This window comes from Ischnura elegans, chromosome 12 (assembly GCF_921293095.1).
Source record: "Ischnura elegans chromosome 12, ioIscEleg1.1, whole genome shotgun sequence".
NCBI lineage: Eukaryota > Metazoa > Arthropoda > Insecta > Odonata > Coenagrionidae > Ischnura > Ischnura elegans.
Window position 1 is genome coordinate 21,706,957 of NC_060257.1, and position 26,603 is coordinate 21,733,559.

Consider the following 26,603-nt stretch of genomic DNA (forward strand, 5'->3'; position numbering starts at 1 on the left):
GGAGTCACCCGCAATGTACAAACTGTGCGAAAAATCCAGAGAACGTCTTTCGTCTTGAGCGGGATTCGAACCCGGGTCCCTTGATTTCCGGCCGAGTGCTTTAGTCAGTTAAGCTGATGAGGCGTCTTTCTCCCTAGTGGAAATTTGTGGACTATACTGGACATGTTCGAATCCCGGTCAAGGGGAATGATTTTTCCTCTGTGGATTTTTCGCATCATTTTATTCATTGTTGGTTACGTTTTGCGTAATATTAATTGCTTGTTTTCTTTGTTATAGTGATTTCTTTGGTATTGTCCTCTGCATTTGGCCTCGATGTTTTTTGGACTGCATTTAATAAATAAATAAATAAATGAATAAAAGTGGGTGAGGAGACAAGGAATTGAATTCTGCAGGAAGGCAGGTTTTTACTTTGTTTATTATTTTTTACAAGGAATTACACAACATTACATGTCTGCAGTGTTCCACCTCCATCAAGCAACATTATTCAAGTTTGAAGGTAGTAATGTAAACTATAGACGAACACCTTTTTTGTAGGAGAGTGTGCTTTGCAGAATAGAATTACATCGTTTACTCTCAGAGGGCTCCTCCCTTCCGCCAGATAAAAAAAGGTCTTACATTGCAAATTGCTTTTAAGACCATATCTGGCGCCGTGCACTGAGTTCTTTCGTGGTTATGACTCACCCTCTTTTTTATAATTACACAAAGGAGGAAACACTGTAACATAAAAAATCGAAAGACACATCTAACTATCATTAATTCTTGATCCATTAACCACTATCTTCGAATTCCATAGACATCAAGACTCCCGTGGGAAATGTTTTTGAACGTGATCAGGTCATGGTGGGGACATCATGACTTATCACGACTTAAGTACCCGCGGGAGTTATCTATGGGTTTTGAGGGGCATATTCCCAGTTAGTCAAGGGCTAAAACCTTTCCTTCACACAACACTTTTCAGATGGCTCCGAACTACTAGTATCCGTTGCACACTGCTTCATTATGCTATAAACACATAGAAACGAAGACACCACCTCCTTGCCTATCTTGCACTATGAGGTGACGCATTCCCCATATCCTTCGCGGCGGCTTGACGTCTTCATTTGTCTTTGATGCCACCGTATAATACACTCTCCGCGAAACTCAATAAAAGTCTTTTGAATTTTTTTTTTTACACTTCCATCTTTCCTTAGAATATTTCTGAATTATGTAGCATCACATGCCATTGACAAATGCCTCATGCAAAATAAACTAAATATTAATGCGGATTTATTTTTTCTAAGAATAGGGACTTTTTCAAAAAAGGCACCAAAGTATACAATAAACTTAGCAGATAGATTTAACAACGCTAACTTTGGATGTGGCCGTTAAAGTGCTGTTTTTCCACTTAGCGAACTAATCCAATGTAATCCACGAAAATCTGATTGATCGATAGATATTGGCAACACAAAAACTGTATAATATCGGCAATAGTTTAGGAGAACAACAATTGGAGATGGTAGACGGTAAGCAGCATACATAATGTTTATGACATAAGGGAATAAATGATGAAGATCCGAATAGTCGATGGATTGCATCTGAAAACTTATATCCACGTTACCAAAGAAAGATGTCAGCACTGACATACCGCATGTGTCACAGCAGAAACTTTAAGGCGTGTTTTTATACAATTTACATGATGGCTACACAACATGGGAAAATATAAGGAGGTTAAGGGATAATAAATAATCTTATTTAACCTAAGCTCTCTCTTTCTTTTTTATCGAATCATTAAAATACAAGCGTCTTCCATCGCAGTACTTTGTGTTATGGTCCATTTGAAAGGAGTTGCTGGGTGAGAATTAGGCTCCGCTAATCAATCACGCTTAATTTTCCGCAAGTTAAAAACTTTCTTGGCACGACGGAGGATTAGAAACCAATGTTTAAGGCGTTAGTTCGTATTATTGGCATCATTATCGCACTGACCGCTTGGTTTTTACGATAAGCAACATAGCAACAAGGGGGCTGAGCCAAAAATGGTTATTACCATTCCGAATATGGATACTGGATCTCCGTATGAATAAAGAGCTGTATGATAGCGGCCGATTCTTTAAGATTTCAACCCTTATATTCGTCTCCACGATTTTCCCCCCTTTCTACGCCTTCACGAAAACGATAAGATATATTTAAAGAATTCAGAAATGGAACTCTCGCTTATCAGTTCAAAAACGTGAATTGTGCCACCCTTATGTTACCAACCATTTTTAAAGAAAACAAAAAACTCTGCAGCGATCGCTATGGTAGAAAATAAAGTCTTGTGAATTGGATACTTTAGAATGTTACGGAAAGAGGGGTAAACATAGTAACATGGGTATCAAAAGGAAAGAGTGGCATGGCCAATGTTAGACTATTTGAATAGGAAATTTGGGAACAACGTATGTTCCAATGTTTATCATTCGCGATGACCAACAGAAGGACACTCCTGGCGAAGTATTACCAACAGCACTCTTAATTACTTGAAGGGCCAATGTTTATCACTAAGCCCCTTGCACCAGCCAACAAATTTCAAATGGACAATACCACGAAGAAACACTTGGGTGGTCATAACCACTGTTGCGACGGTACATGTGAATGGAGCATGATCATTTTTCTTTCAAAATAGGGAATAAGCACTTAATATTCAACTTTGCTTAGCGCCTTATCATAATGTTGTTTTCTCAACAATTCTACCATGCAATTTTTCCTCAATTTACCTTGCCAGAATATCTTTTTACATCACAATTGCTACTTAGGTAATGCTCCGTAATACATAACACACTTTTCAGCACGGAAATACGAATCTATAGAATATACAATTCTAGGCAAACGTACTATTCCTTGGGTCTTAACTTCCCTATACATTCATACACAGTTCCATGGAATTTTTTTCGATAATGACAATTTTTGTTCCGTTTTTTATATTGAAAACTATTCGTTTTTCATACTCTATATTGAGAAAAAACTCGTTTATCGCGTTTTTAAAACATTTTTGTTAAAAAAGTAAATTACGCCCCTGATATCTTCATTTGCCACTCAAAAATTAGGCCTCTCTCTTCTGAAGCACAGAAATCAGTTTCACGGCTACCAGGTGCAAAAGCCGCCTTCTATATTTTTGTTATAATCAATCGACTCCTCGAGGTGTTAGGAGAGTGATCCATTAGAAGTTTTTAATTGGTGATAAATAACTTATGTCTTATTTTTAAAAATATAGTGACGATCCAGAATCATAGCATCAGAAAATTGAAAAATTCTTTCATTTGAAATTCTCTTGGAAGAAAAAAGTCACGCTTTTCAAAACGCTTCTATGATCTTCGCGTCATTCTCGTACTTCTGAAGGTAACATTTGCTATCTTAAAAAGAAAGCATGAGAAGAATTATTATTTGAAGAATATTAACTTTCGAAGACCTTATTTTAGTAAATGAACGACATTATAAGAAGAACGATGATAATTTACTTGGGTAAATGCTCTTCCAATGTAACTTTAATTGCTATCGGCCAGCATGCATTCATTTTTTTGCTATAAATTTGGTATGACTCACTCGCTCTTGCGACATATGAGAACGGAATAAGACTAATTTTCATTTCATTTTCATTAAGTATGACTTGCGTAGTGAATATCATGATATTAGTCGAGCATAGAATCCAGAAGAGAAAAGAAATTGCTTCGTAGATTTGCGATTGACTACTGACGGTGATTGCCAGTCGGTGATTTTGGAAATTTAGGAAAGAAAGAGAAATAATTTTCCGCGAATGATACGAGAAATTTGGGTAAAAATAAATATTTTTTTCCCGACGTCTAGCTCAGTTGCTGGGGAATACATTTTAATGTTACCATTTCGACTAATTTCTTTGGAAATTTAGAGATTAACATTGTGGCCTTGTCGAAAATATGCTGTAGGGTAGTAGTTAGAGTCAACAGATCATAAAAAGTATTTTTAATGCTTCTATTGTGGTAGCGAAGGGTCCTTTTTGCTTATAATTCGAAGCCATTAATTCAGTTTTATGCCTGAAAAAGCGTCGAAGTACTTGCTGAATTTCAAATTTAATCAAGAATCAAATACTTAATTGGAATAATTTTCACTTATTTAATATTTGCGCAGACCTCCAAAACAAAAATCCTTTTTACTCCCGACAACTGTCGCGCATATTAACGGTTTCCCTGACTATCCGGTTTCTCGTAAATGACTTGAGTTCCCGATATTAGAGTTTCAACGGTGTAGTGTCGTTTCTTCATGAAATTCAACCGACTTGAACAAAATTATTCAAAGTGACCGAATTTGAATACATTCTCATTCTTTCTAGAGGCCACATTGCTTGGGTATCACCTGTGCATGAGACAAACAGTAAAATTATCTGCCAGTTTAGCACGCGAAAATGAGAAAATAACAAAAAGAAACGAACTTTGACGTCGGCGCGTTCAAAACTCTGTAATTTTCTCAACTTTGCTTTTTTATTGATAAGTTGATCGACTGGATTAATTCCAGAGAGAGATATCGAGGCCTAAAGTGGCTGAAGGCGTTAAGGGTTTGGTATTTATCTCAATACACTTAACTTATGTGACGAAAATCACGCAGCAAGAGGCTAGAAACAACCTCTAGATTTTAATCCCGTTTGAATTACTCTGCTTCAGTTTCAACTATTTTCTGAGGAGAGAATATTTGAAACGAAGCTATATATTTCAAGGGAGCACTACCATATTCCATTCAACTTAAGTCAATGTCACAAGAGATGGAAACTCTGCCTTCATACTTTTCCTTTAATCTTCACCTTGACCTCATAGTCCTCCCACTCTTCTGTAAAGTCTAAGTTCACCAATCTTCGCACCATTTCCCCTACCACTTCGTCTGCTTCACACTCCAATTTAATTCACTCTGCCATTATTCCTTCTTCCTCTAGTCTTCTTGCGGCCACTGGATCGTCGCATTAGGAAGAGCCCTTGTTGTGGCAAGATAAGCAGCAGGCGTTGCGGTAGTACTTGTAGCGACACAGCCTCGCCTGAACCACCAGGTTGCAGTTGCGGAACTGGTCTTTACAGTCCTCTGCAATGTACAGAAACAAGAATTAAGTGTCACTAAATTTTCCATGAACCGTCATGAGATCATGGCTTGAAGGCTTTAGCAGCGAGCGAAACAAAGATTCATGAAAACTGTCTAATCGCCCAGGGGTGATCTTGGGTGTTCGGGGCCCCTCGCGAGGAGCTCATGATGGGCCCCTCCTTACCTAGGGGTCCTCTCCCAGAAAATAAGGAAATTGCGTGCCCAGAAATGGATTTTGACGCTATAATGGCTCTCAAAAACTAGACAAAAATCAATGAAAATTGCAATGTTATAACAAAAAATAATGGCAAAAGTGAGAATTTTCATTTTATAAAATCTACTTATGTATTATAGATCTATTATTCATTTAGTAAATTTGTTCCTTGAAACTGCGCTAAAATCTAAGAAACCTATAAAATAACCGTTTTCAATAACTCTTTCATAAAAAGCATCAGGTTCTCCTTATTATTCTGGCACCTTTATTTTATTTTTTTAGATGATCCTTTTACCCTGAGTATGCTATAAAGAAAGCATCTATTGAAAACGCAGAGTTTTATAAAAGCAAAAAGTCCTTTTTAATTTTTTTTACATAAGTAATCCGAGTCCTTTTTATTACAACCTCACAATAGACGCGAGCGTTGTGGGGGTCCCCGAATCTCGGGGCCTCTGCCTGACCTGCCGACCTGGCCAGACCGCTCCTGTAATCGTCCTCTAACGCCTGAGAAAATGGCAAAAAGAAACGAACTTTGACGTTGGCTCTATGAAAAATCTTGTATTTTCCTCAAATTTGAGTGAAAAAGCTTGAGGCGGTCCCTTTCTGGGTTCAATCACCGTGCTCGACTCAACCCTTTTCATTATAATGCACTCGCTCTGACTGTGATTTTGAGTTATGCAAGACATTCCATCTAAAAATCCAATTCTCTTCCTGCATCTCCCTCGTTTAACCATCATTCCACCCTCTAAAACTGTTTTCAACATCCCCTCCCCGCTCAATACTCGCCCCATCCGTACCTTCCTCCATTTCTATCCATAAGCTGCCTCTCCTCACCCACCATTTACAAATTGCATATTAATCATAACATGATAAAATATTGCTCCTATAATTATATCGAGATATATTTTAACTTCAAGTATAATAAGTAATATTATTATATTAGCCAGAGTTATTGTTGGGGCTATTGGAGGTTAAAATCGAACTTCAATTCCAAAAATTATAGCTTATTCATCAATTAGTCTTATTGGATGAATAATTATAGCAATACTTATAAGATTAAATTATTGATTAATGTATTTCATATTCTATATATTACTCAGAATCACTGTAGTATTATTAATAAATAATAATTCATTATTCTATTTATCACAAATATTTTCTCTTAAAATAGATAATAGATTAAAATTTACATTATTTTTAGCAATTTTATCTCTGGCAGGATTACCTCCCTTCTCAGGGTTCCTGCCAAAATGGATAATTATTCAAAATTGTCTATTATTCGAATGAAATTTATTAATTATTGTAATAATTATAACTTGAAAAAGAAAGAGCCAATTACCTTTCCCGAGGACGGATTCGTCATCGGACTGTGCGCTGGGCTCCGCGGCGGCCGGCGCCTCTCCTTGCTGCTGGCCGTTGTTGTCTGTGGAGGACGTCTTGGTCCTCAGCCGGACGCCCACGTCCGAGGGCGACACCACTTGCGGCCCTGGGCGATACGACACGCCGCTGCTGCCCCTGGTTTGCCCCACAGCTGATGAGGAGGACTTACCCTCCTGGTACGACCTACCGTCTCCGTAAGAGGAACCTGGAAATCGAGAAAGGGATCATTATATATCTTACGTTTCTAATTTCTATTATATCGATTACTTGGATACTATCGTTTTTTGATAATATCGAACTTCTAAAACATCGATTTTTGCGACGACAATAAACTTTAAAAGTCCTTCTTTAAGACGCAACTTTACGACTAAATGTCTATCAAAACATCTATTTTTTCAAATCTCAAACTCTTAAAACATCGATTTTTGCGACGTTAAAAAACTTTAAAAGTCCTTCTTTAAGAAGCTATTTTAAGACTGAATGATTACGAAAACATCGATTCTAACTATGTAATAGAACTTTAAAAGGCCTTCTTTAACAATTTTTGTTGGCTAAAAATCGATGAAAACAGAATTTTAACGCATCGACACTGTAAAAGAATCGATAAATTCGATATAATCGCTTTCACTATACGATATATAATATTATTGGACAATCACTGGAAGTGAGGGAAAAAATGTAGTAGCCCACTGCGATAAATGTTTTGATGAATAATAGTGTGTGCTCGTTGATGCATGGGAGTGATGTCATTTTCTCCGTTTTAAACTTTAATTGGTGTAATAAGAATATTGATTGTGACAAACTTGAATTTTCCTTAGTGATCTTATACCAAATGGCATCCGGAATGACTGCCAAAATAATTTTCCCCATTTTTATGGAAAAAGACAAGGTTAATGATAATTAATATGTATTTATACGGGAAAAATCGTATGAAAACATTAAAGAAACAGAATCACTCGATGTTTTCGAGATATTCAACATTGAGTCCTGCATGGTCGTCTCTAATTAAGATTTTGTGAATTAATTATCCATGGATTTTCCTATACACGAAGTCATAATTTAGTAAATAAATGATTGGGGGAATAGAAATAACGAGGATAACATTGTTTGGCAGTGGAAATTAAATCGTGTATTATGGTGAAACCAGATGTTTAGGCTGTTAAAAAATACACAAAGTCAATAAGAGAGAGGTAAAAGTATTTCTCTTATCTATATAAAAATTATAAACATCCCTGAGGTAGAATAAGATTTTTCAAGTTCTTCGCAGTTAATTTGAGTGTCCATGGCGTAATAATTGATGACGATAATGTGAAATCACGGGTTGTTTACTTTTGAAGTCAACACAGATGTAGAGCCTCACTTTGCCCAGGCAATACTTGGGAGCTGTTTTTTAGGGTACAGATTCAGGGGACGCTGCCCAAAATTACGACCTCAGCAAAATTAACGTGGGCGTAATGAGCCACAGATTAGCTCTTTAAGAATGTTTACTCATGGGTGGACGGTGACGTTTCATAAACGTTTTTGTTTTGCAAAGCCCTCAAGAGCAATCAAACTATTTGGGCAGGACGTTAGAGGAAAACGGATATAGCAGTAAAGATATCAGGAAGGGAATTGCGTTAGCAAAGGAGGCGTTCATGGACGGGAAGGAGCTTGTGAGGGAATCATTATGTAAGAGTAAGGGAAAAGATCAGTGATGATTTTTGATCTGGAGCATAGCGCTTCACGGAGCAGAAGCATGGACACTTAGGAAGGAGGACGAGAGAAGACTGTAGGCGTTCGAGATGTGGGCGTGGCGAAGAATGGAGAAGGTGAAGTGGACGGAGAGGAGGAGGAACGACGAAGTACTGGATATGGTAGGTGAGGAGAGGCGGCTTCTAGATGAGATACGGAGGAGACAGAGGGTGTGGATGGTGCGAGTACTTAGCGGGGAGGGAATGTTGAAAACGACGTTAGAGGGTAGAAAGTTAGGCAAACGAGGGAGAGGAAGGAATAGAATAGGATTTTTAGATAGAATGAAATGGAGTAGGCTTTATTGCGAATTGCAGAGGGAAGTTCATTAGTGGAGAGGAGACTGCCAGAATGCTTCAATAGAACTCCATGGAAACCTATCATAATCGGAATAATTCATTAAGAAATTACTGCGTGTTTAAGGTTATATTTATACGTTTCGAGAGGCGATAGTAATACGAAAACAGAAGTACAATTTCAACAGGGAAGGCGGCCTAAAAGTGAGGAACTCCTGAATGCCTGTTTTGAGCAGACTATCCTCCTCAACCTCTCCCCCTTCCCCCATTTCTCCTGCCACACCCAACCCACCAACTTGAGGTGCATATATTTCAACCATCCAATCATCTCCGAGAAAGCGACCAGCATAGGTGGCGAAACGTCGAAATATAACCTGAACTACGCGGTAAAACTCGAAAATATATATTTTTCGCTTCATTTTATGTTGTTTTTTTGGGTGGGTGAGGAGAGGAAGCTTCTAGATGAGATACCGAGGAGACAGAGGGAGTGGATGGAGCGAGATAATAGCGGGGAGAGTATGTTGGAAACGGTGCTAGAGGGTAGAATGTTGGGTAAACGAAGGAGAGGAAGGAAACAAATTAGACTTCTTAGATAGAATTAAAAGGGAGTAGGCCTTTGAATTGAAGAGGGGTACGTGGAGGAAGGGGAGGGTGCCAGAAAGCTTCTTAAGCATTCCACAGGAAAATACCATAATCGGTTGTATACTTTTAAAATATTAATAAGCCCCCAAGAGAGCGAACTCACCGACTGGTGAGGCCACGGGTGCATTCACGGATGCGGAGCAGTCCTGCGTGTTGCAGGCGCGTCTCTGCACGGGGCGCGTCTCCTCCGGGCATCGAAGCGAGGACCTCTGGTTCTCGTCCACGCATTTCACCTCACGCCTCTGCACGCCCATACCGCACGGCTTCGAGCACTGGAGAGAGAGTAACATGTGAGATGAGATAACGTAGATGCTTGAACCTTGAAGAGGGCTATCGGCAACGTATCGATATCGGCAATATATCGACGATTGCCTAACCCACCTGTGTCCATTCGGTGGTATACCACTCCGGTCCGCATGGCTTCTGCTCGCACGGCTTCTCAGGCTCCGGCTTCAAGGAGAGCGGACAGTCTGAATCGATGGTCACGCGGAATTGGCCGTGCAGGAAAGATACGCAGATCACGTCCCGCGTCTGACGTCCAGGACCACACTGTGCGGAGCACTGCGAACAAAGATGATATGTTCAACATGTGGTGCATTATAGTGTATCTTTTTCTCAACTTCACAGCCGAACATTACAATTACCCGAGCCAAGATTAAAATGTATATACTAGGTATATATGACTCCACGGAAACGAGATTGGCCTGAAAAAGTGAATATCGGCGCGAAAAAGGTAGAACGCTGTACTTTAAGCATTTATATGGAGTTCTGCCGAATATGGTTGTGTAATATATGGTTTTACTTATTGTTTATTAGACTAAAAAAATTAATCAATAAACTAATTATAATTAATAGTAGCGGGCGTAACTTGGTGGAAAACCAATATCGCGGGAATAGAAGGATCAACAACTTTGCTATTTCCATGTGGTAATTTATTGAGACCTTGATAATGTTACTCTGTAACGAATCCATGGTCGGTCTCAATAAAGTACCAAGGGAAATAGCAAAGTTGTTGATCCTTCTATTCCTGTAATCATTAAACGTTGTTAAATCATAAACGTTTAGCTTATGCGGCTGATAGAGTGAAGATGAACGAGCGAGAAGCTATGAGAAGGGAAATTTCTTCTTCAACTCGTCTCGGGTAAAAAATTTGAATGGTGCAGTTCATTGATATTTTTAGAGAGTTATATCTTTTTATTATAATTAGCTTTTTAAAATTATTATTTTTTAGACATTATTTGATTTTTTAATGAGCGAAAAGTAGATTTCAATTTCAGAGGTTCAGAAAATTACAATAACATCGAAGTTACGTATCCTACATGGAAAATATTTCTAAACTTTTCATGTAAGGAAATTTTGATATTCTTCCCCTTACTTAAAATAAACCACAGAGACGAAAATCACCCCGCAATAATGCACAATACCTACAAATGGAAACAGGAACACGCGTGAATTTATGTATCCCACGGAACAACGATAGACCGTCATAGCCCAGTCAAATTAGCCAAAAAAGTGGTACCCTTTCATAAATTCCCAGCGACCTAAAAATTTACAGAAACGTTAGGTATATCACTCTTATGAAATACTGAAAAGTTCCCATCGATCCCGTGTGTGCAAAAAATTTTATTCGAGGTCAAAGGTCAAAAAATGGGTTATTTGCTTTTTTAGCCAAATGTTTTACGATATAAATAGATCGGATCAAAAGTGTAGATCAGGAAAGTACATACAAAATTGTCATCACACTTTTTACTCTAAGATTTACCATTTCTGAGAAAAGCCCATTTGAAAGTTAGCTGTAGCTGTATTCTCCGTAATATGCAGGACTATGTACAGGCTCTCCGAACATTATTGGGCAGCTTCAGCTAACTTTCGAATGGCATTTTCTCAGAAATGGTAACTCTTAGTGAAGAAAGTATACGAGAATTTTGTAGATGATTTCCCGATCTACAATTTTGATCGGAGCAATTTTTAGCGTAAAACTAACACTTTGGCCAAAAATGCAAAACACCCATTTTCGTGACCTTTGATCTTGAATAAATTTTTTTTCACACACGGAATCGATGGGAACTTTTCGGGATTTCATAACAGTAGCATTCCTAGAGTTCTTGTCAAATTTTTAGCTTGTTGGGAATTTATGCAAGGGTCAATGTCTATTTTGACCGGGCTATCAGTGCTCTTCGTCCTAGCAACTAAGTGTAATTGTCTACTTCTGTGGTGCGGGTTGCAGCAATTCAGGCGTTTTCCTGTTACTTTCCATCGCTAATATTTCTAAAAGTATGTAGCGTTGGCGACTGAAATCAGAACAACACCTCATGGATATCCATTTTCAATCACCTAGCAACATTTTAACGAGATCTGGTGGTGACACACGAGGGACATCCTTTGTAAGTTGCCTATTCTCTGGTCCGTTATGAACAGTCAAGTATTCTCTTACCTGTCCCCATTTTCCAGCGAACCACTTCCCGCTGCACTGTTTGTCGCTGGAGCAGGCGCGGCTCACTTCGGGTCTCGACGAAGCGTCGCAAGTGCCCTCGGAGGGCGACAGATCCGTGGAGCCAGGGCTGGCACCGGCCGAGCAGTGGACCTTCCTCGTCTGCACTCCCGTACCGCAATCCTCCGAGCACTGTGGAAATAAAAAGGGAACGGAGAACAGTTGAAGAACGATACACGAGAACAGAAGTGAGGCATTAGTCCATTTCAAATATCTTCGCGACTGAGAGGCAGGCCCAGGTTTTTCGGGGGGGGATGAGGGCGGAGGGCACGTGAATTCCTGAAAATCTTGTGAAAATTCCACAGAGAAAAATAATCATTCGTCTCAACCTGGATTCGAGCTCGGATCACCTGATTTCCGGTCGAGTGCTTTAATTAGTAAAGTATCATTAATGGGATAGGGAAAAAAGTGGTGTTTATTTCTTGAGATGTGACAAAAATTGTTGTAATTATTATTATGTTGACCACACTTTGAGGAAAATTGATATACAAAAACTGATAAACGTAAAAAATCATTTCTAAACTGTGACGAAAAATCTGTTTTCAAAACATGCAATTACTTGTGACCATTAATCTGATTCTAACTTGAAAATTGTGCATATATTTGACAAAGGTGTAAAACTGCATTTTATGGAAAACTTTGCAATAGGAGTGTATTCTAAATTGTTTGGAGGAAGTCTGGTGAATTAGGTGGTGCCGACCATGAGCTCACCTTTCCCTAAGGCGAGAGCCCCTTCCTCCTTAAAATCTTATCCGATGATCCTGACTGGACCTCTGTCACGCAAATGAGTTCTCAACCTAAAAACGCCATTCCTACTTTTAAATTTTACCTTACATACACCTTCCAGCAATGTACTCTTTATTCAGACAGCCTTGGTAATGGCGTGCAAACTTTAAAACAGGTTGAGTGATTAAAATTGTGTGGAAAAATTATTACAGCTGTATTTGTCTCATTACAATGAATTTCCACGATGTGAAATCGTCAACAATCGATTTGATTATATGGTTAGCTCAGAGTCAAAAAGTTAGTTATGGTTTAAGGGTGAGTCTCACCTGTTGTGACCACTCGGTGACGAACCACGTGTTGGGAGTGCAAGGGCCCATGTCGCACACCTCTTCCTGCGGCGGCTTCTCGTCCATCGGGCAGTGTGCCGCGCCGGGTGCGGCTTCCGCTCCGTCCGAACCCACGCATCGAATGACTCGGGACCTCATTCCCTTACCGCACTGCGAAGAGCACTGCAAGTTCAAAATGATACACTATTAGACGTGAAATAAGACGAAAAATCACTTATATCTATAGTTGTACAAGTGGAGGAATCTTTGTAAAAACGTGTAAGGGTATGAAAACCAAATAGTAGAGATTACATCTGAAATCTTCTGTGAAGAAGTGAGAACAAAGAAAAGAGTGAGGCAAAATATTGCTCGAAAATTTTTTATTTGTTTTCATACGTTATCTTGGCATGATTTTCGAAGTTAGCGTTAGAAGTAGCGAGATTTACCATGAAGTTAAAAGTTTCAGGAGTGAATTCGCTTGAGAAAAAATAGTGCGTCATTTAGATTTATTTTAGGACATTTTTCGATTTCACTTTACTGTGCGTTCCCTATTACCGCGCTATTTTAAAAGCATTACGGCGATGTACATGAACTCATCTTGACATTTTGAAAAGGAATAAAGTATATGTAAAATGGAAACTTATGGGCTATTTCGCCGCGTCAATTTTTGGGTGACCCCAGCGTTTCCCGACCGATGCTGGTCGGTTTCTCAAGGGAATCTGATGAAGTGGGAATTTTTATTCATATTTATAGGTATCAGGGGTTGGGGGGATGGGAGCGGGAGGTTTGAGGATTAGGTTGTTGATTGTTTTTCCGAATTACGGGTTGCCAAGCGTGACTTATTTTAACCCCGAAGTTCCTTTTAAAATTGTTTTTCTCCTCTTCTGCTCTCCTCCGATTTCTTCTCTGACGAGTCTCTGTTTGAAAACTTTCACCTTGGCAACAATTTTTTCTTCCTTGAGGTCGATTTTGTGGCAAGCGCTGCGTGTTCGGCTACCGCGGACTTCGTTGACTGCCCCAGTGAAATTGCTCTCTCGTGCTCCACTAGGCGTGTTTTGACTGATCTGCCTATTTCGCCGATGTAGTTCTTCCCACAGGTCTGACAAGGATTTCGATAGACCCCTTCGACTTGTAGTGGAGTTCTATCTTTGTCGGTTTTTATGAGATGTTTTATCTGCAGGTGAGGAGAGAAGATTGCTCTTATCTGGAAATTTCGTAGGAAATTTCCTATTATGTCAGTCTTCCCCTTTACGTACGGCAGGAAGGATTTCTTCTGATCGCTGAGGTCATACATATGTAGAGGAGTTCGCGGCTTATGCGATGTTGTTTTCGTCTTCTTTGTTCTTTGTAATGACCCTACTAAATGCTCGAGAGATAATGCTGTCGTCGAATCCATTTCTCCGTAGAATGGACTCTAGTTTCACCCTTTCTTCGGCAAAGTTTTTTTGGGCCCTTATCGTGTAGGAGCGTTGAATCAAGGTGTTGACCACTCCATTTATTTGGGCTGCGTGATGATGAGATAAAGCGTGCAGGAACTGATTTGTTGCCATTGATTTTCGATAGACACCCAAAAATTGATGCGGCGACATAGCCCATTTTTTTTAATTTAACATGACGAGTACCCGCTAAAGTTTTAATGAATTAGGAATAAAGTAACTCTTCATTTTTCCTTTCATTGAAAACCCTAGCTGAAATGATCACTGGACTTATACGTGAAAAATGAATTTGTGATTCGGTTTTTTTTGTTACATAGAATAAGGTACTCACGGGTCCCCATTCTCCAGCGGTCCACGTGCGTGCCGAGCAGGACAGGGGTGGGTTGGGGCAGGGCCTGGATCTGGGCAGGGAAGAGGGTGGGGAAAGACATGCGCCTTCGGCCACGCGCATGCGCAGAGTGGCCGAGATCTCCTGCTGACACCACACGTCACGGGTCTGCATACCACCAGAGCCGCAGCTCACTGAGCAAGGGCCCCAGTCTCCGGCCACCCACCTGAGCCAATTGAAACAAAATACACACTCCTCAGTAAAGACAAGCGTCTCTTCACATGGATCCCTGGGGACCTATTCTCGTTCTTAACGCAACATCCGTTATCTCCCCAGCAATATAATCCATGTTGTGTCTCAATGAAATTTTCAATTATTTGTGACCTCCTGTGGATATCACACGAGGTGTTAAACGAGTGTAGGGCATCTAATGGATACCGCATGCATATGAAGTTAAACTCGCATTACGCACTCTAGGATATCGTGACTCACGAAAGAAGTTTTATACATTCAACTTTTTAAAGTGCAAATTTCGAAGTATTTCAGAGAACTAGAGTTGAAAAATATAAATTTAGTATTTTAAGAAGTGTTCATTTTAGAATTATTTTATAATTCAAACAATAGAATGCATAAAACGTCAATCCTCGATTTCGATGTCCTCCAGTGTGTAATTGAATCGAAGTGACTTGTGAAGTTTTGAGTGAAATGGCTGCCTATGCCAATATTTCTCACTGCGATGCATATTATCGTAACTTATGCATGGGTTATGAGATTTGTAAAATATTTTTTTTTTGCAAATTACTGCGTGAAATTTATTTATAGATATCGCGACAACCTTCCACCTCTTCATAGTTTTAAAAGTAGATAACATTCTGATTTTAACTTTCCCGATGCTTGTAAGACACCAACAAGGCTACAGTAAATATTATAACTTTAATTAAAATTTTTAAATATCCTTTGGAGATGATATTATAACTAGGTAAGTACTCACTCGGCTGGGCATGGTTTGTTGTTGCAGGGGGCGGTCTGCGGCACGGGTCTGTCCTGAGGCGAGCATCTCCTCTCCGGCACTGGCGAATGGTTGTGCTCGCGAACACAGTGAACTGTATTACTCTGCACACCTGAATAAGGTGATGGGAGAAATAAGTATTGAAAACGGATGAAAAATAGATTGTACCTGGCGCTTTCTTAATGGAAGGAAAAGTCCTGATTGTCCTAATATATATATCCAAAGGAGAAGGCGAAGACATATGTAAAGAGAAGCGAGAAGACGCGAGTTCTAGGAGAAAACTGAAATGAACCCATCTGGAAAACTTCACTATAAACTAACATCTCTATTATTGCAGGTAATCCTCCGATAAAGATAGATTAACTTGGGAATCAACAAACCTATATTATGAAGTCTATATTTTTCCGGAGAGATATTGTAGAACAGCATGTAAAGTGATACATAAATATATCGTACTGTCTACTTAATTTTAAATTTCACTAACTCTACTACACATGACTCATATGGGGGTGTGAATATCGGCCAAAGTGGGAGGAAATTTTGTGACTCGTGTGTCCAAACGCAAAATGTGCTTAGCGAATTGTGCCTTATGAAAGCGAACCTTACTTCACCAAGCGCAGGAATGGAAGAAAAACACGGTTACACTTTTTTCGTGAAAATTCTTCGTTATTAAAACTGTTCGTGAGTAAGTTAGTTGTGTTGCCAAGTGGGCAAGGGGTTTTTGACATACAAGGAAAGTCCCTCGTGTGTCACCTCAAGATATCGTTCAAATGTTTCTAGGTGATAGAAAGTGGATACCCATGAGGTGTAGTTCTAGTTTCAGCCGCCAACGCTCAATGCTTTGTGAGGTATGGGCGAGGGAATGTATCAGGAACACGCCTAAATTTATGCAACCCACAGAGCAACACGACCCTTAGGGCCCCCGCTGAATGGCTACTTTTACTAAGCAACTATTTAGTTGCTTTTTGGAAGTTCAAATGAAACTCATGGCATTGACTGTGGCCCCGCGCACGGACGACTTTTTAGTTGCCGCAACTAAAAAGTCGCCCGTGCGTGGGGCCACAGTCAATGCCGTGTGTTTCATTTGAACTTCCAAAAAGCAACTAAATAGTTGCTTTGTAAAAGTTGCTAGTACGCGGGGGCCCTTACACTCCGCTGCTAGGACGACTGGGTCAGCCGCAATGGTATTTGGAAAGGATAATAGGCGGCACTGAGAGGGTACACATCCGCTGATGGACTCCGAAAAATTTCGGATACGTGTCATTCAATTATTGGTTATACCTTGTGAGATTTTGGCTCAGTTGGAGGGTAAATTGGGATTAAATCTATGTGTCAAAGCAAGATTTTTGGCTCTGCCTACATCTGGGTTGTAATTAAATTGAAAAAGGTGCTGAAGTTGGGTTATAGCCAATGTACTCAGTGGAAATCTCATGCTGTAAGCCGTTCAGTTTAAGATGAATTGATAAAGTTTATTTGTTTTGCCATTATAATGGTATTAATGTCTATGCTCACCTCCACCGCAGGACTTGGAGCATTCGCCGAATCCGGACAGCTTCCAGATGAACTTCCTCTTGCTTCCGCGTCCGCCCATACGGGTCCTCGCCGAGAGGGGCTTCGAGTCATCACCAGGTGGCAGCACCTGCTGGCCGCCCAACCTCCCGGCCGGCGACTCCTTGCTGCGATAAGTGTGATAAACATACGGCGAGTCAAACGACACCCCATTCCTAGAAAAAGCCAGGCGACAAGCGTTCAAAGAAAAAGGGCTAATCACATCCATTCCAAAATAAAATAAAAAAATAAAATCAAAAATAAGCAAATTAAACAGTAAGTGGATTGCGAAAATCGTGCGAAGTCTCTCTGCCTACTTTTTGTGGCTAATTTTTTGCATCAGTATAAAAAAGTTATGAAACTCGTTGTACGAAGAAAGAAAATGAGAATTAATGGGATTGGAGGCTTACAAATATTTTACCTTTAACTAAAAACCACGGGACAAATGAAATTTTCTCTTCAACATTATTTTCCCCAGATAGAGAAATATGAAATAAAACAAAATGTAATGAGATTAAAAAGAATAAAAAATATTTATCAGAGGCTCGAAACCATTCCATGTAACCTTCTCATAAACTGTTATCGTTAATTATGGCTTTATCTCTTTCGCCTACTATCAAAACACTAATTTCATTATTAATATAACAAAAAAATTGAAAAAGAAATAAATGAAATCTACGGCTTGCAAAAATAGTAAATATTGCTAAAAGTTCCCAAAAACTGTCATAATTATGAAGTCCGTTCTAAATTATAAAATCCGAGAAAAATAATTATATCGCTAAATTCTGGCATTCACTAAGGAAATAAAGCAATACATATGCCATGCATTACTTTGGATCGGTAGTTTACATGCACTCAATCCTACCTTCTGGTGTCCAGGTCATCAAATATCGGGCCATCCTTCGCTGGTATGTCATCTGGGTACAGAGCTGAAAGAAAGAAATATCGTTAATGCTTAAGAGGCAAGAATTTTGGAATACACTTACAGAATATGACTAAAAAATCATTAACAAAATCTGGAATGTAATGAGAGATATGAAAGTTATCCCTAATGAAATAAAAGATGCTATTCACGAAAGCCATTTCAGCATAATTAAAACCCAATTTGGATAGACAAATCGATTTAAAATAAAATAAAGGCATTAATACAAGGGACAATCATATGTAGACGAGAAAAACATCATAATAAAAAGCATGAGTTGAGCGGTTAAAAAATGAAATTAAAAAGTCAGGAAAAATTAATTTTACCTATGACACGTAAGCAGTTATTTCAACGAGTCTGAAGACCTCAAGGTGATACAAAAGATAGAAGATACACTTTCCAACGTAAGAATTTGGAAATTGTTTATATTTAACCCAATGAAATCACTTATTGTTAGTCACAATTCCACACTCTTTCATTTTAATCTACCTAGGTTCAGGCACATAAAGCCATTTTCAAGATTTTTTTCAATTATGCAAAAGCATTGAACTTAGCTGAACCATTTTCTCTGGCAAATTAATTTAAAGCTGCAATCCACGATTTTCTCATATTCATTCATTAGTTTACTCTCCAAGACAGACCAAGACGTATGCACATAACTGAACAGATCGAGCAGCACATAAGAAAGAAATAATTAAGTTTAACAACTTATAGGATAAGGTGAGTGTCCGAAGATAGGAAAACCATATGAAATCCATTGAAGGAAAAATATTTTATAAAAAAGGTTTTTCGATTGCTTTAGATAATCCTTCGTGCTTTATTGCCTAATACAAACGAAAAACAGTTTTCGGAGGTGTTATTTTCCTTCCATATTTTAATTGGCATTTGAATTTTCTGCCTCCGGATATATTCATAAGGGAGAAGAATGTCAGGGAACTTAAGTCAGGCTTCGGCATTGGTGAAATGAATGGCTGCGTTGTACCAATATTTGTATTGCAGAACTAAGAACGAATACAGGTTTGCAGGTACTCACAGGAGGCTATGGGTGGTTTGATACCGGCTCCTGCCCCAGGATAGTATCCCGGAGCCCCCGGCCTATTCCCGGTTGAAGGACTGACCCCCATGGGTCGGTTGAAGTCTCCCACGGGCAGCATATACTCGTACTTGATGCCCGGGTTCGGCTGTTGGTAGATGACCTATGCATGAAGGAAGGACAAGGAAGCGTTCATATGAGTTCCAAATCAACAGAAAAACTGAATTTGCAAAAATGTGTGCACTAACGAGAATGAATGAGAGGAAATTTAAATGAGCAATCTAATCCAGGAATTAATGAAGGCTTAAAAATATAAAATAGCCACTTTTAGTATTTTCTTATGACTGCGTAACTTCATTCATTGAGAATGAAGTTACGCAGTTTTTATTACTTTTTTAATTTTGTTATAGTGATCGAGGATAGATAACGATAATAATCGATTTTTATCTTATTATTCCCAGAACCACATTTAGCTCCGGGTTATTTTTTTATAGTTCACTTTATACATTATCATTCATTCATTACGTAATTATTTAAAAGACTAAATTGGTCAATTTCATATTTTTATGCGACGTCTCTGCATAATAAATGTTTCTAAACGCAGCAGTCTTCACTACTTTTAGTATAAACGAAATGATTCATGCATTTATTGATTAGTGCGTTATATATAAAAGGAGATTACTATGTTATACATTAAAGGTAAAGGTATCGATAATGCTGTGGTAAATTCTAAATTACTGCATGAATGATAATTTTTATGTTTAAAGCTAAACATAAATTATGAATATTACATTAGTATTTTTGTATTTCACAGATTTATTACAGCGTATAATTTGTGATATTTGAAGAGGTACAAAGCTGATTCCATCATTTTAGATCACTCATTATATTTGCAAGAAATATTCTAAATTTTACGCATTCCACTGCTTTAATTTGGTCTGAATTTCCCAATTAAGATATAACATTGCAATTGTTATTAATTGTCTCACCATGATGTCGACGGGTTCGAGCAGGGGTCCCTTGGCGGCGATGTATTCTCCGCCGTTGGCGTCCTGTCTTCGGTAAGTGAACCTTGTCCCGGCCGCCTCGTACTCACCAGACCAGTTGATGGCCCAGTTGCCGTTTATGATATAGCTGCCATCGGCGCGCCGCAGAGCTAGAACGATGTAAGAAAGGTTATCAAGAATTAGGAAAATCACGATGAAAACATGTTCATCGAAGAATGGCGGCGGAAAATGGAACACACGCAGTATTTACGAACAATAGGATGTTGAATTAGCGAGAGATAATTCCCTAAAGAGGACCTGAAAATACATACCAGTAAATATGCAGATATGTATCAGAGGGAATATCAGATATGTATTTGGAGGGAACAACCCTGGAACATTTATCTCTAACTAAGACATGGGTGGATAATTGTATATAACACTGGCCTCCGTAGAGATTTTTCGAAAGATTCCGAGCGACCCATAGCTCTGTCAAAGACATTTATTTAATTCAAGGTCGTGCCGTTATTTAGAGAGCTTAAGATTTGATAATTTATTTATTTAATGCAGTCCAAAGACAGCATAAGGCCAGTTAAAAAGGATTAATGATGGCAAAGAAGACAATTAACAAATAGTAAATAAAATATAGAAAAAGTGAACAAAACAATACTCAACAGTATTATCAATTAAAAAACAAAGAATGGTAGTATTCATAGGGTTGAGAGAGAAGTAAAAGGGAAATGACGATAGAGATAGTGCAAGGTAGATAAAGGATCAAATTTGGAACACGTTTTGAATAGGAGGTAATTGAAGAAACTAGTCTGAATAGAAAAGAACGTTTAGAGACAGAGAGGCATATGGGCATGGACAGTAAGAATAGAAGACTATGAGTGAAAATCTGGGACTGAATAGTGGTACTTTTAGGTTGAAAAACCCGAACCAGTATAACATAATTTATCATCAAAGTATTTATAACTTTGAAATCTTGTACTGGCGGATGATACCGAAGATTAAATGGTCGGATAGGTTGATAAACGAGATATTAAAGAGAAGAGGAGAGTAAATACCAACATGGATCACTATAATCCTAAGAAAAACAATAAATTTATGTGGAACATAGATTTTACGAAATGGAAGGAAAATTGAAGCAAGAGTTCTCGGTGTAAGGCCAAAAAATTAGTACTTGGGCAAGTGAAAAGGAATACAGAAAAAAATACAGGAAAGGAGAGAAACCACCGGCCAAGGATAAGAAAATAATATTGTGTTGCTGTGGCCTACCTTCACCACAAATTATAACCATCATCAAAAACATTCTGCGATGGAAACGGTACTAGAATGGACACATAGGTTACGGCTGAACAGAGGACGGTGAAATTGGCGTGAGATATTATTTATAAAGGAAAAAGAGAGGGTTGATCAAGCAAAATATAAAAGGACAGCCTGGATGTGGGAATATAGGTACTGAAATGTAGCAAAGCCAAAATAACATATTACTTATACGAGACCGTATTACTAATTTAAAAATGTTGATTGACATTTTGAAAATTTCAGACCATATTGAGAAAACTTGAGTAAACTCTTGCCCTTACATGAAATTTGGAAATTTCACATGGGTATTTTCTCGGAAGTAAATTTTTTTAATCTGAGATGAATGAATATGTTGAAAAGGTCTCATTTACTAAATATGCTAACATTTTAAAGATATTAACGTAAGTATTAGACAATTAGCACGTCACTAAAACGATAAGATAGGACCGGCCGAGTGGAAGAATACTCCTAATAGTTGACTGCTGAAGTGTAAGACGTGTAAGCGTAAACCAGGCTTAGTAGATTTTGCCCAAGATTTGCCAGTATCTCAAAAAGTAAAATTTTCTAATTTGAGATACAGACAAACGTTTACTTGAGTTTTTTCAATAGGGCATAAAAATTTCAAAATGTTAAGCAATAAATGATTTTAATTAGTGGTACTTATGGAAAGCAAAATGGTTTCTTGAATTGAAAAAATTGCATCCAATCACTATTAATTTTTATAGTGAAATAAAATTTTCCATTTGGAGATATAGGAACATGTTTTGACGTCGAATGAAGGTTCAATTCTTCTGAAACTCTCTAATTGACATTCAAAAGGAAATGTGAATATTGAGAAAGAGATAAAAAAATGAAAATATCAATTTTTACAGTGAAATAAAATTTTCCATTTAGAGATATAGGAAAATGTAAATAAGGGTGTAAATAAACTCTAAAACTGGGAAAATTTAAGCATGAAAGCAAAAATTCTAAGCGAGTAATCCTTTCACCAAAAAGCGGACGGCATGCGTACGATTTGAGAGTTTTATACAGCTTCTCTTACCGAGGTAGTTCCTGCTCTGCTTCAGCTCCGTGATGTTGATGTGACAGGCGGCTGAGGGGATCTGGGCGATGAGGTTGTAGCCGACGGGCAGCTGAGGCCGAGTGAAGAGTCCGGACACGAGGCGACACGTGCTGTTGTCCCCACCGCACACGCCGCACGCGTCCACGCTCCGATCAGAACCGATCACGCCGTCGCACCCAACGTGCTACAGCGGAAAAAGGAAAAGAAATTCGTGGTTGAGATACCATTCAGCACACCCGGAAATCTCAATAGAATCAACTAATTAATCAACTCATATCCGATAGCGAAAACATGAACATAATATTAAATCAAATTGGAAATTAGCTCACCACATTTTCCAATGAAATGGTACAAATAATGTAGAGAAAAAATAAAGAAAGACAGCATCATTAAAAAGTCCAAACAGGGGATAGTTTAGCCTCTACAGAAAGTTTGAAATGCGAAAAATGTTTAAAAGCAACTTATTTTCATGAGGGATTGATGCTTGAAGTTCTTAACCCAAAGATGATACGACCATTGACTTTGAATGAAGGTTCAATTCTTCTGAAACTCTCTAATCGACATACAAAAGGAAATGTGAATAATGAGAAAGAGATTAAAAAATGAAAAAGTAGAAAATCAATTGGTTTTAATATTTTAATGACTCAAAAGTCGTCTTTTATTCCCAAGTATGGTATGGTAATTGGAGGAGGCGACCAACAGCTGAGGTCATTTGCGCCATGAGGGAAGGGTGGAGAGAAATTCGGCGTCGGCATTAGAGTCCTCTTAATAAAAGGCACCGAGAGGACCACGGGTTAATGTCCCATCCGACGGACGGAGTGTTGCGCTTGAAATGTACTCCACACAGCATTCAAGCAGGGATCTCTGAAAAATCCCTGCCGCAGTGGGAATTCAAACCCGAGCCCACAGGGTGGAAAGACAACACTGAATCCATCACACTTTGGGGCGAAACTGTAATGCCGATCCTCACCCAATCTCAGGTGGAGGAGAGCGGGGTCCTGACTAGTATCACGTAATTTTTTTTCCGCATGAAGCAGTGTGAAATTTCGAATAAAACTGGGTTTAATTGAGCAAAACGAGTTTCTTATTAAAATATTAAGTATTCACTAATCTTAAATAAAAATAATTAATAAATGTATTTTTTTATTAATCCAACATAATGAAGCACAGATAAACGTATTTGCAAAGAACAATATCACGTGAGATTAGAGGGAGGGGGTCGAGCCTAATCTCGAGATCTCACTAAGGAGGAAAGGGGGTCCGAAAATCGGCAAAGTGACCTCACATATTTAATAGGCAAAATAGCAAAAGCGTAAGTACTGATAACTTACTGCTCAAAATGCTATAATAATGGAGTAATCATTACGTAAACACAAGAGTAATTTAATGCAATGGTTCAAACAAAAATCAAATAAGTATAACAAGAGATACTATTCGGTGTATCCGGAAATCTCAATAGAATCAATGAATCAGTTAACTCCTATCCAATGATAAAAACATGAATTTAATAACTTCAACCTGTTTCGGGCGTGATATTGTGGGAGTTCGACATATACGTATAGGGTACTCATATAAAGTATAGGTCTTGTACCTGATGATGGCTCTGTAAGCAGAAATGCTTCTTATTCTTTATCGTAGAAAAGAGCACCTTACCTTTCATTTTTATGCATCAATTTAAAATTAACACAAATTGAGGATTAGCTCACCTTGTTTTCTAATAAAGTATATGGGTGCTTTAGGGAAAATAATAAAGAATGGAAATAAGCTCAACCATGAAAGTGAAATAAAAGTGATTTTAGTCTTTGCAGAACTTATGCCGATTTCTTCAGCGTGTTTGATTAGATATTTTAACCTTTTCCTTTACTTTCTAACTGAATAATTAAGACAAAGGATAATTTTATATTAATTGAAATTTCATTCTCTACTAATTTAGCTATATTTACACTATTACTGACGATTAGTTATATTTCTTACATTCTCTAAGCATACCCTCATTTTAAACCTTATTCCAAAGTGTCATTTACTACTGAAATTTGAACAAAACAATTTTCAAATGCTCAACTGACTACCAAATTGGATTACATATTCAATGCCTTAATTCGTCAAAAGTTTCAGTCCAATTAACAAAAAAGAACATTTTAAAATTGACTTATTCACGTCGAGATTCTGAAACCGTGATTTTTCTTAATATCTTGTTTTATCATTCAATTAATGTCACTTTAATTCAAACCATGATTTCGGCCTCATTCACTCAAGCAGAAATTCAAACTTTTCAATCGCCATATTGCATTTTGGCTTAAGCGCGTTGAATTATCGTCCTTTTGCAATGTTCTAAGCATTTTGAGTAATTTGTTTGGCTTTTTATTGTTTTTATCGTCATTCAGTTAGCGGAGAAGTTGGTCTAAATGATAAATCTCAACGAATCAACGGTGAACGTTTCCTTCAAAGAGGATTGCATGTACTTTCTAGCTGTGCGTGGCAAGTCCCATCTACCACATTTCCAATAATTTGGAACGCATCAAATTTTACAGGTGTAAACGTTTCTTTGCGAGAGTAGTTCCTGCTAAATATGCTAAAGTAGACTTATTCCAAATGGAAAGTTGTTTTACTTCTCTGGCATGTACTCAGATACTCATTTATTAGTTCAAGTACTCATTCGATTACTAGAACCATTAAATCATAATTACCAGCAACCGTGATGTATATGTCAAATCGAGCGGGTCCTTACAGAAACATTCAAGAATACCTCTCAGGTCAGGAGATATATATTGTCAACTTACCAGGGAATTCAAGCGTAATGCTCGAATAAAAATCAAAGTAGGTATCCTGATATTCGCCGTGGTACTCAGATGAATTGATGGCTCTTTGATTTTTAACAAAGAATTAAAAATAATTTTTCTCTAGTACACTTGGAGGACGTCTTGAATTAAAGTGACATTAATTGAATGGATCATTTGATCGGCTTTGGTCGGTAAGGAATCAGCAAGCCACAGACCAAACCAGAGGCGTGTGAATATTACATATTCATGGTAGCTTACCACTCATGTCTTTTACAAGGCCACCTAGAGGATTCATTTTGGTGTGCCTAAAGGCTTAATAAAACTGCATTGAGTTTGATTTATTTAATTTTTAAACTGGAATATCCTCATATTTTTTGCGTAGGATTTTAGATTCTTCGACAACAACTTCTTGATTTACGTGTCAGAAATTCCTGCGTTATATTATAATAAAGGTAAAAATCTCATCTACATCGAAACACACGTGTACTTTATTATAATGTCACGACTATGAAGTGGTCGGAAAAATTTAAATAAGGTAAACGTTTTGCCTATATTTTTACCATAATAGGGTCGCGAGTAGAAAATACCATCGTCACGCCCGACGTATGACCAAGTTTGTTACTAACGATAGCTTTGGGCAATAAATAAATGGGCCTACGGCATGTTAAAACTCATCTTTTTAAAGAAATCACCAAATAAAAGGAAAATATTGTATGAAGAATTCAGTTTCCTCCTTATCGAATCTCACGAATTTCACTGTCTAGATTACTCATCGTGTGCAACCATCAAATTCAGCTTTTATATCGAAAATTAAATTTTAAAGACGAAAATAATTCTCTTATTTTCATTAGCAATTGGTGCTCAAAATTCTTAACCTGAAAATAATATGACTATTAAGTTTGAATGAAGTTTTAACTCTTCTGAAACTAACTGAAGAAAATTCAAAGGGAAATATGAAAAAATCAAATAAATAGGTTTTATACTTCAATCGTCTTCCATTCCTAATTTCGAGAGAACTATCCAGAAAACTATAAGAACCGGATGCTTCCCATCCGTAAGCTCTCTTCCTATTCCTTCTATGTTCCACATTTGGCTGGAGTAATGGCATCCGTTGGACTCTTTTGCTTGGAAACTCTGCCAATAAAAACTTTCATATCATCTGGCTCGGTAAAAGAGCTCAAGTGTATCGCAATATGTCGCAGAACGTCGAGGCTCATAACTCAAACAAGTTATTACCGAGATCGCTGCTTGCTTCTACCATGTCCTCGTTTCATTCCGTATTATCGAAATATATCGTGGATATTCACATAAGTGAGCATCGTCACTTCAGGTGGC

The 26,603-nt window shown here is 38.1% G+C and overlaps 1 protein-coding gene across 2 annotated transcripts in view; it reads right to left on the bottom strand.

Annotated features, from left to right (window-relative positions):
- Positions 1 to 396: 396 nt before the first annotated feature.
- The window catches only part of LOC124168962 (ADAMTS-like protein 4), a 266,487-nt gene continuing 240,280 nt past the window's right edge, over positions 397 to 26,603 (bottom strand). Inside the window, exons 2-14 of one of the 2 annotated variants that reach the window (XM_046547384.1) lie at positions 22,468 to 22,672; positions 20,121 to 20,287; positions 19,132 to 19,294; positions 18,042 to 18,105; positions 17,141 to 17,304; positions 15,611 to 15,740; positions 14,623 to 14,845; positions 12,856 to 13,038; positions 11,747 to 11,935; positions 9,694 to 9,873; positions 9,416 to 9,584; positions 6,606 to 6,851; positions 397 to 5,055 (exon numbers count right to left, since the gene is read on the bottom strand). In XM_046547384.1, the coding sequence (XP_046403340.1) occupies positions 4,940 to 5,055; positions 6,606 to 6,851; positions 9,416 to 9,584; positions 9,694 to 9,873; positions 11,747 to 11,935; positions 12,856 to 13,038; positions 14,623 to 14,845; positions 15,611 to 15,740; positions 17,141 to 17,304; positions 18,042 to 18,105; positions 19,132 to 19,294; positions 20,121 to 20,287; positions 22,468 to 22,672 (2,199 nt within the window). In that variant the 3' untranslated portion in view covers positions 397 to 4,939. Of the gene's footprint in view, positions 5,056 to 6,605; positions 6,852 to 9,415; positions 9,585 to 9,693; positions 9,874 to 11,746; positions 11,936 to 12,855; positions 13,039 to 14,622; positions 14,846 to 15,610; positions 15,741 to 17,140; positions 17,353 to 18,041; positions 18,106 to 19,131; positions 19,295 to 20,120; positions 20,288 to 22,467; positions 22,673 to 26,603 lie in introns of both variants that reach the window. The other variant, XM_046547383.1, reaches the window with a different exon arrangement.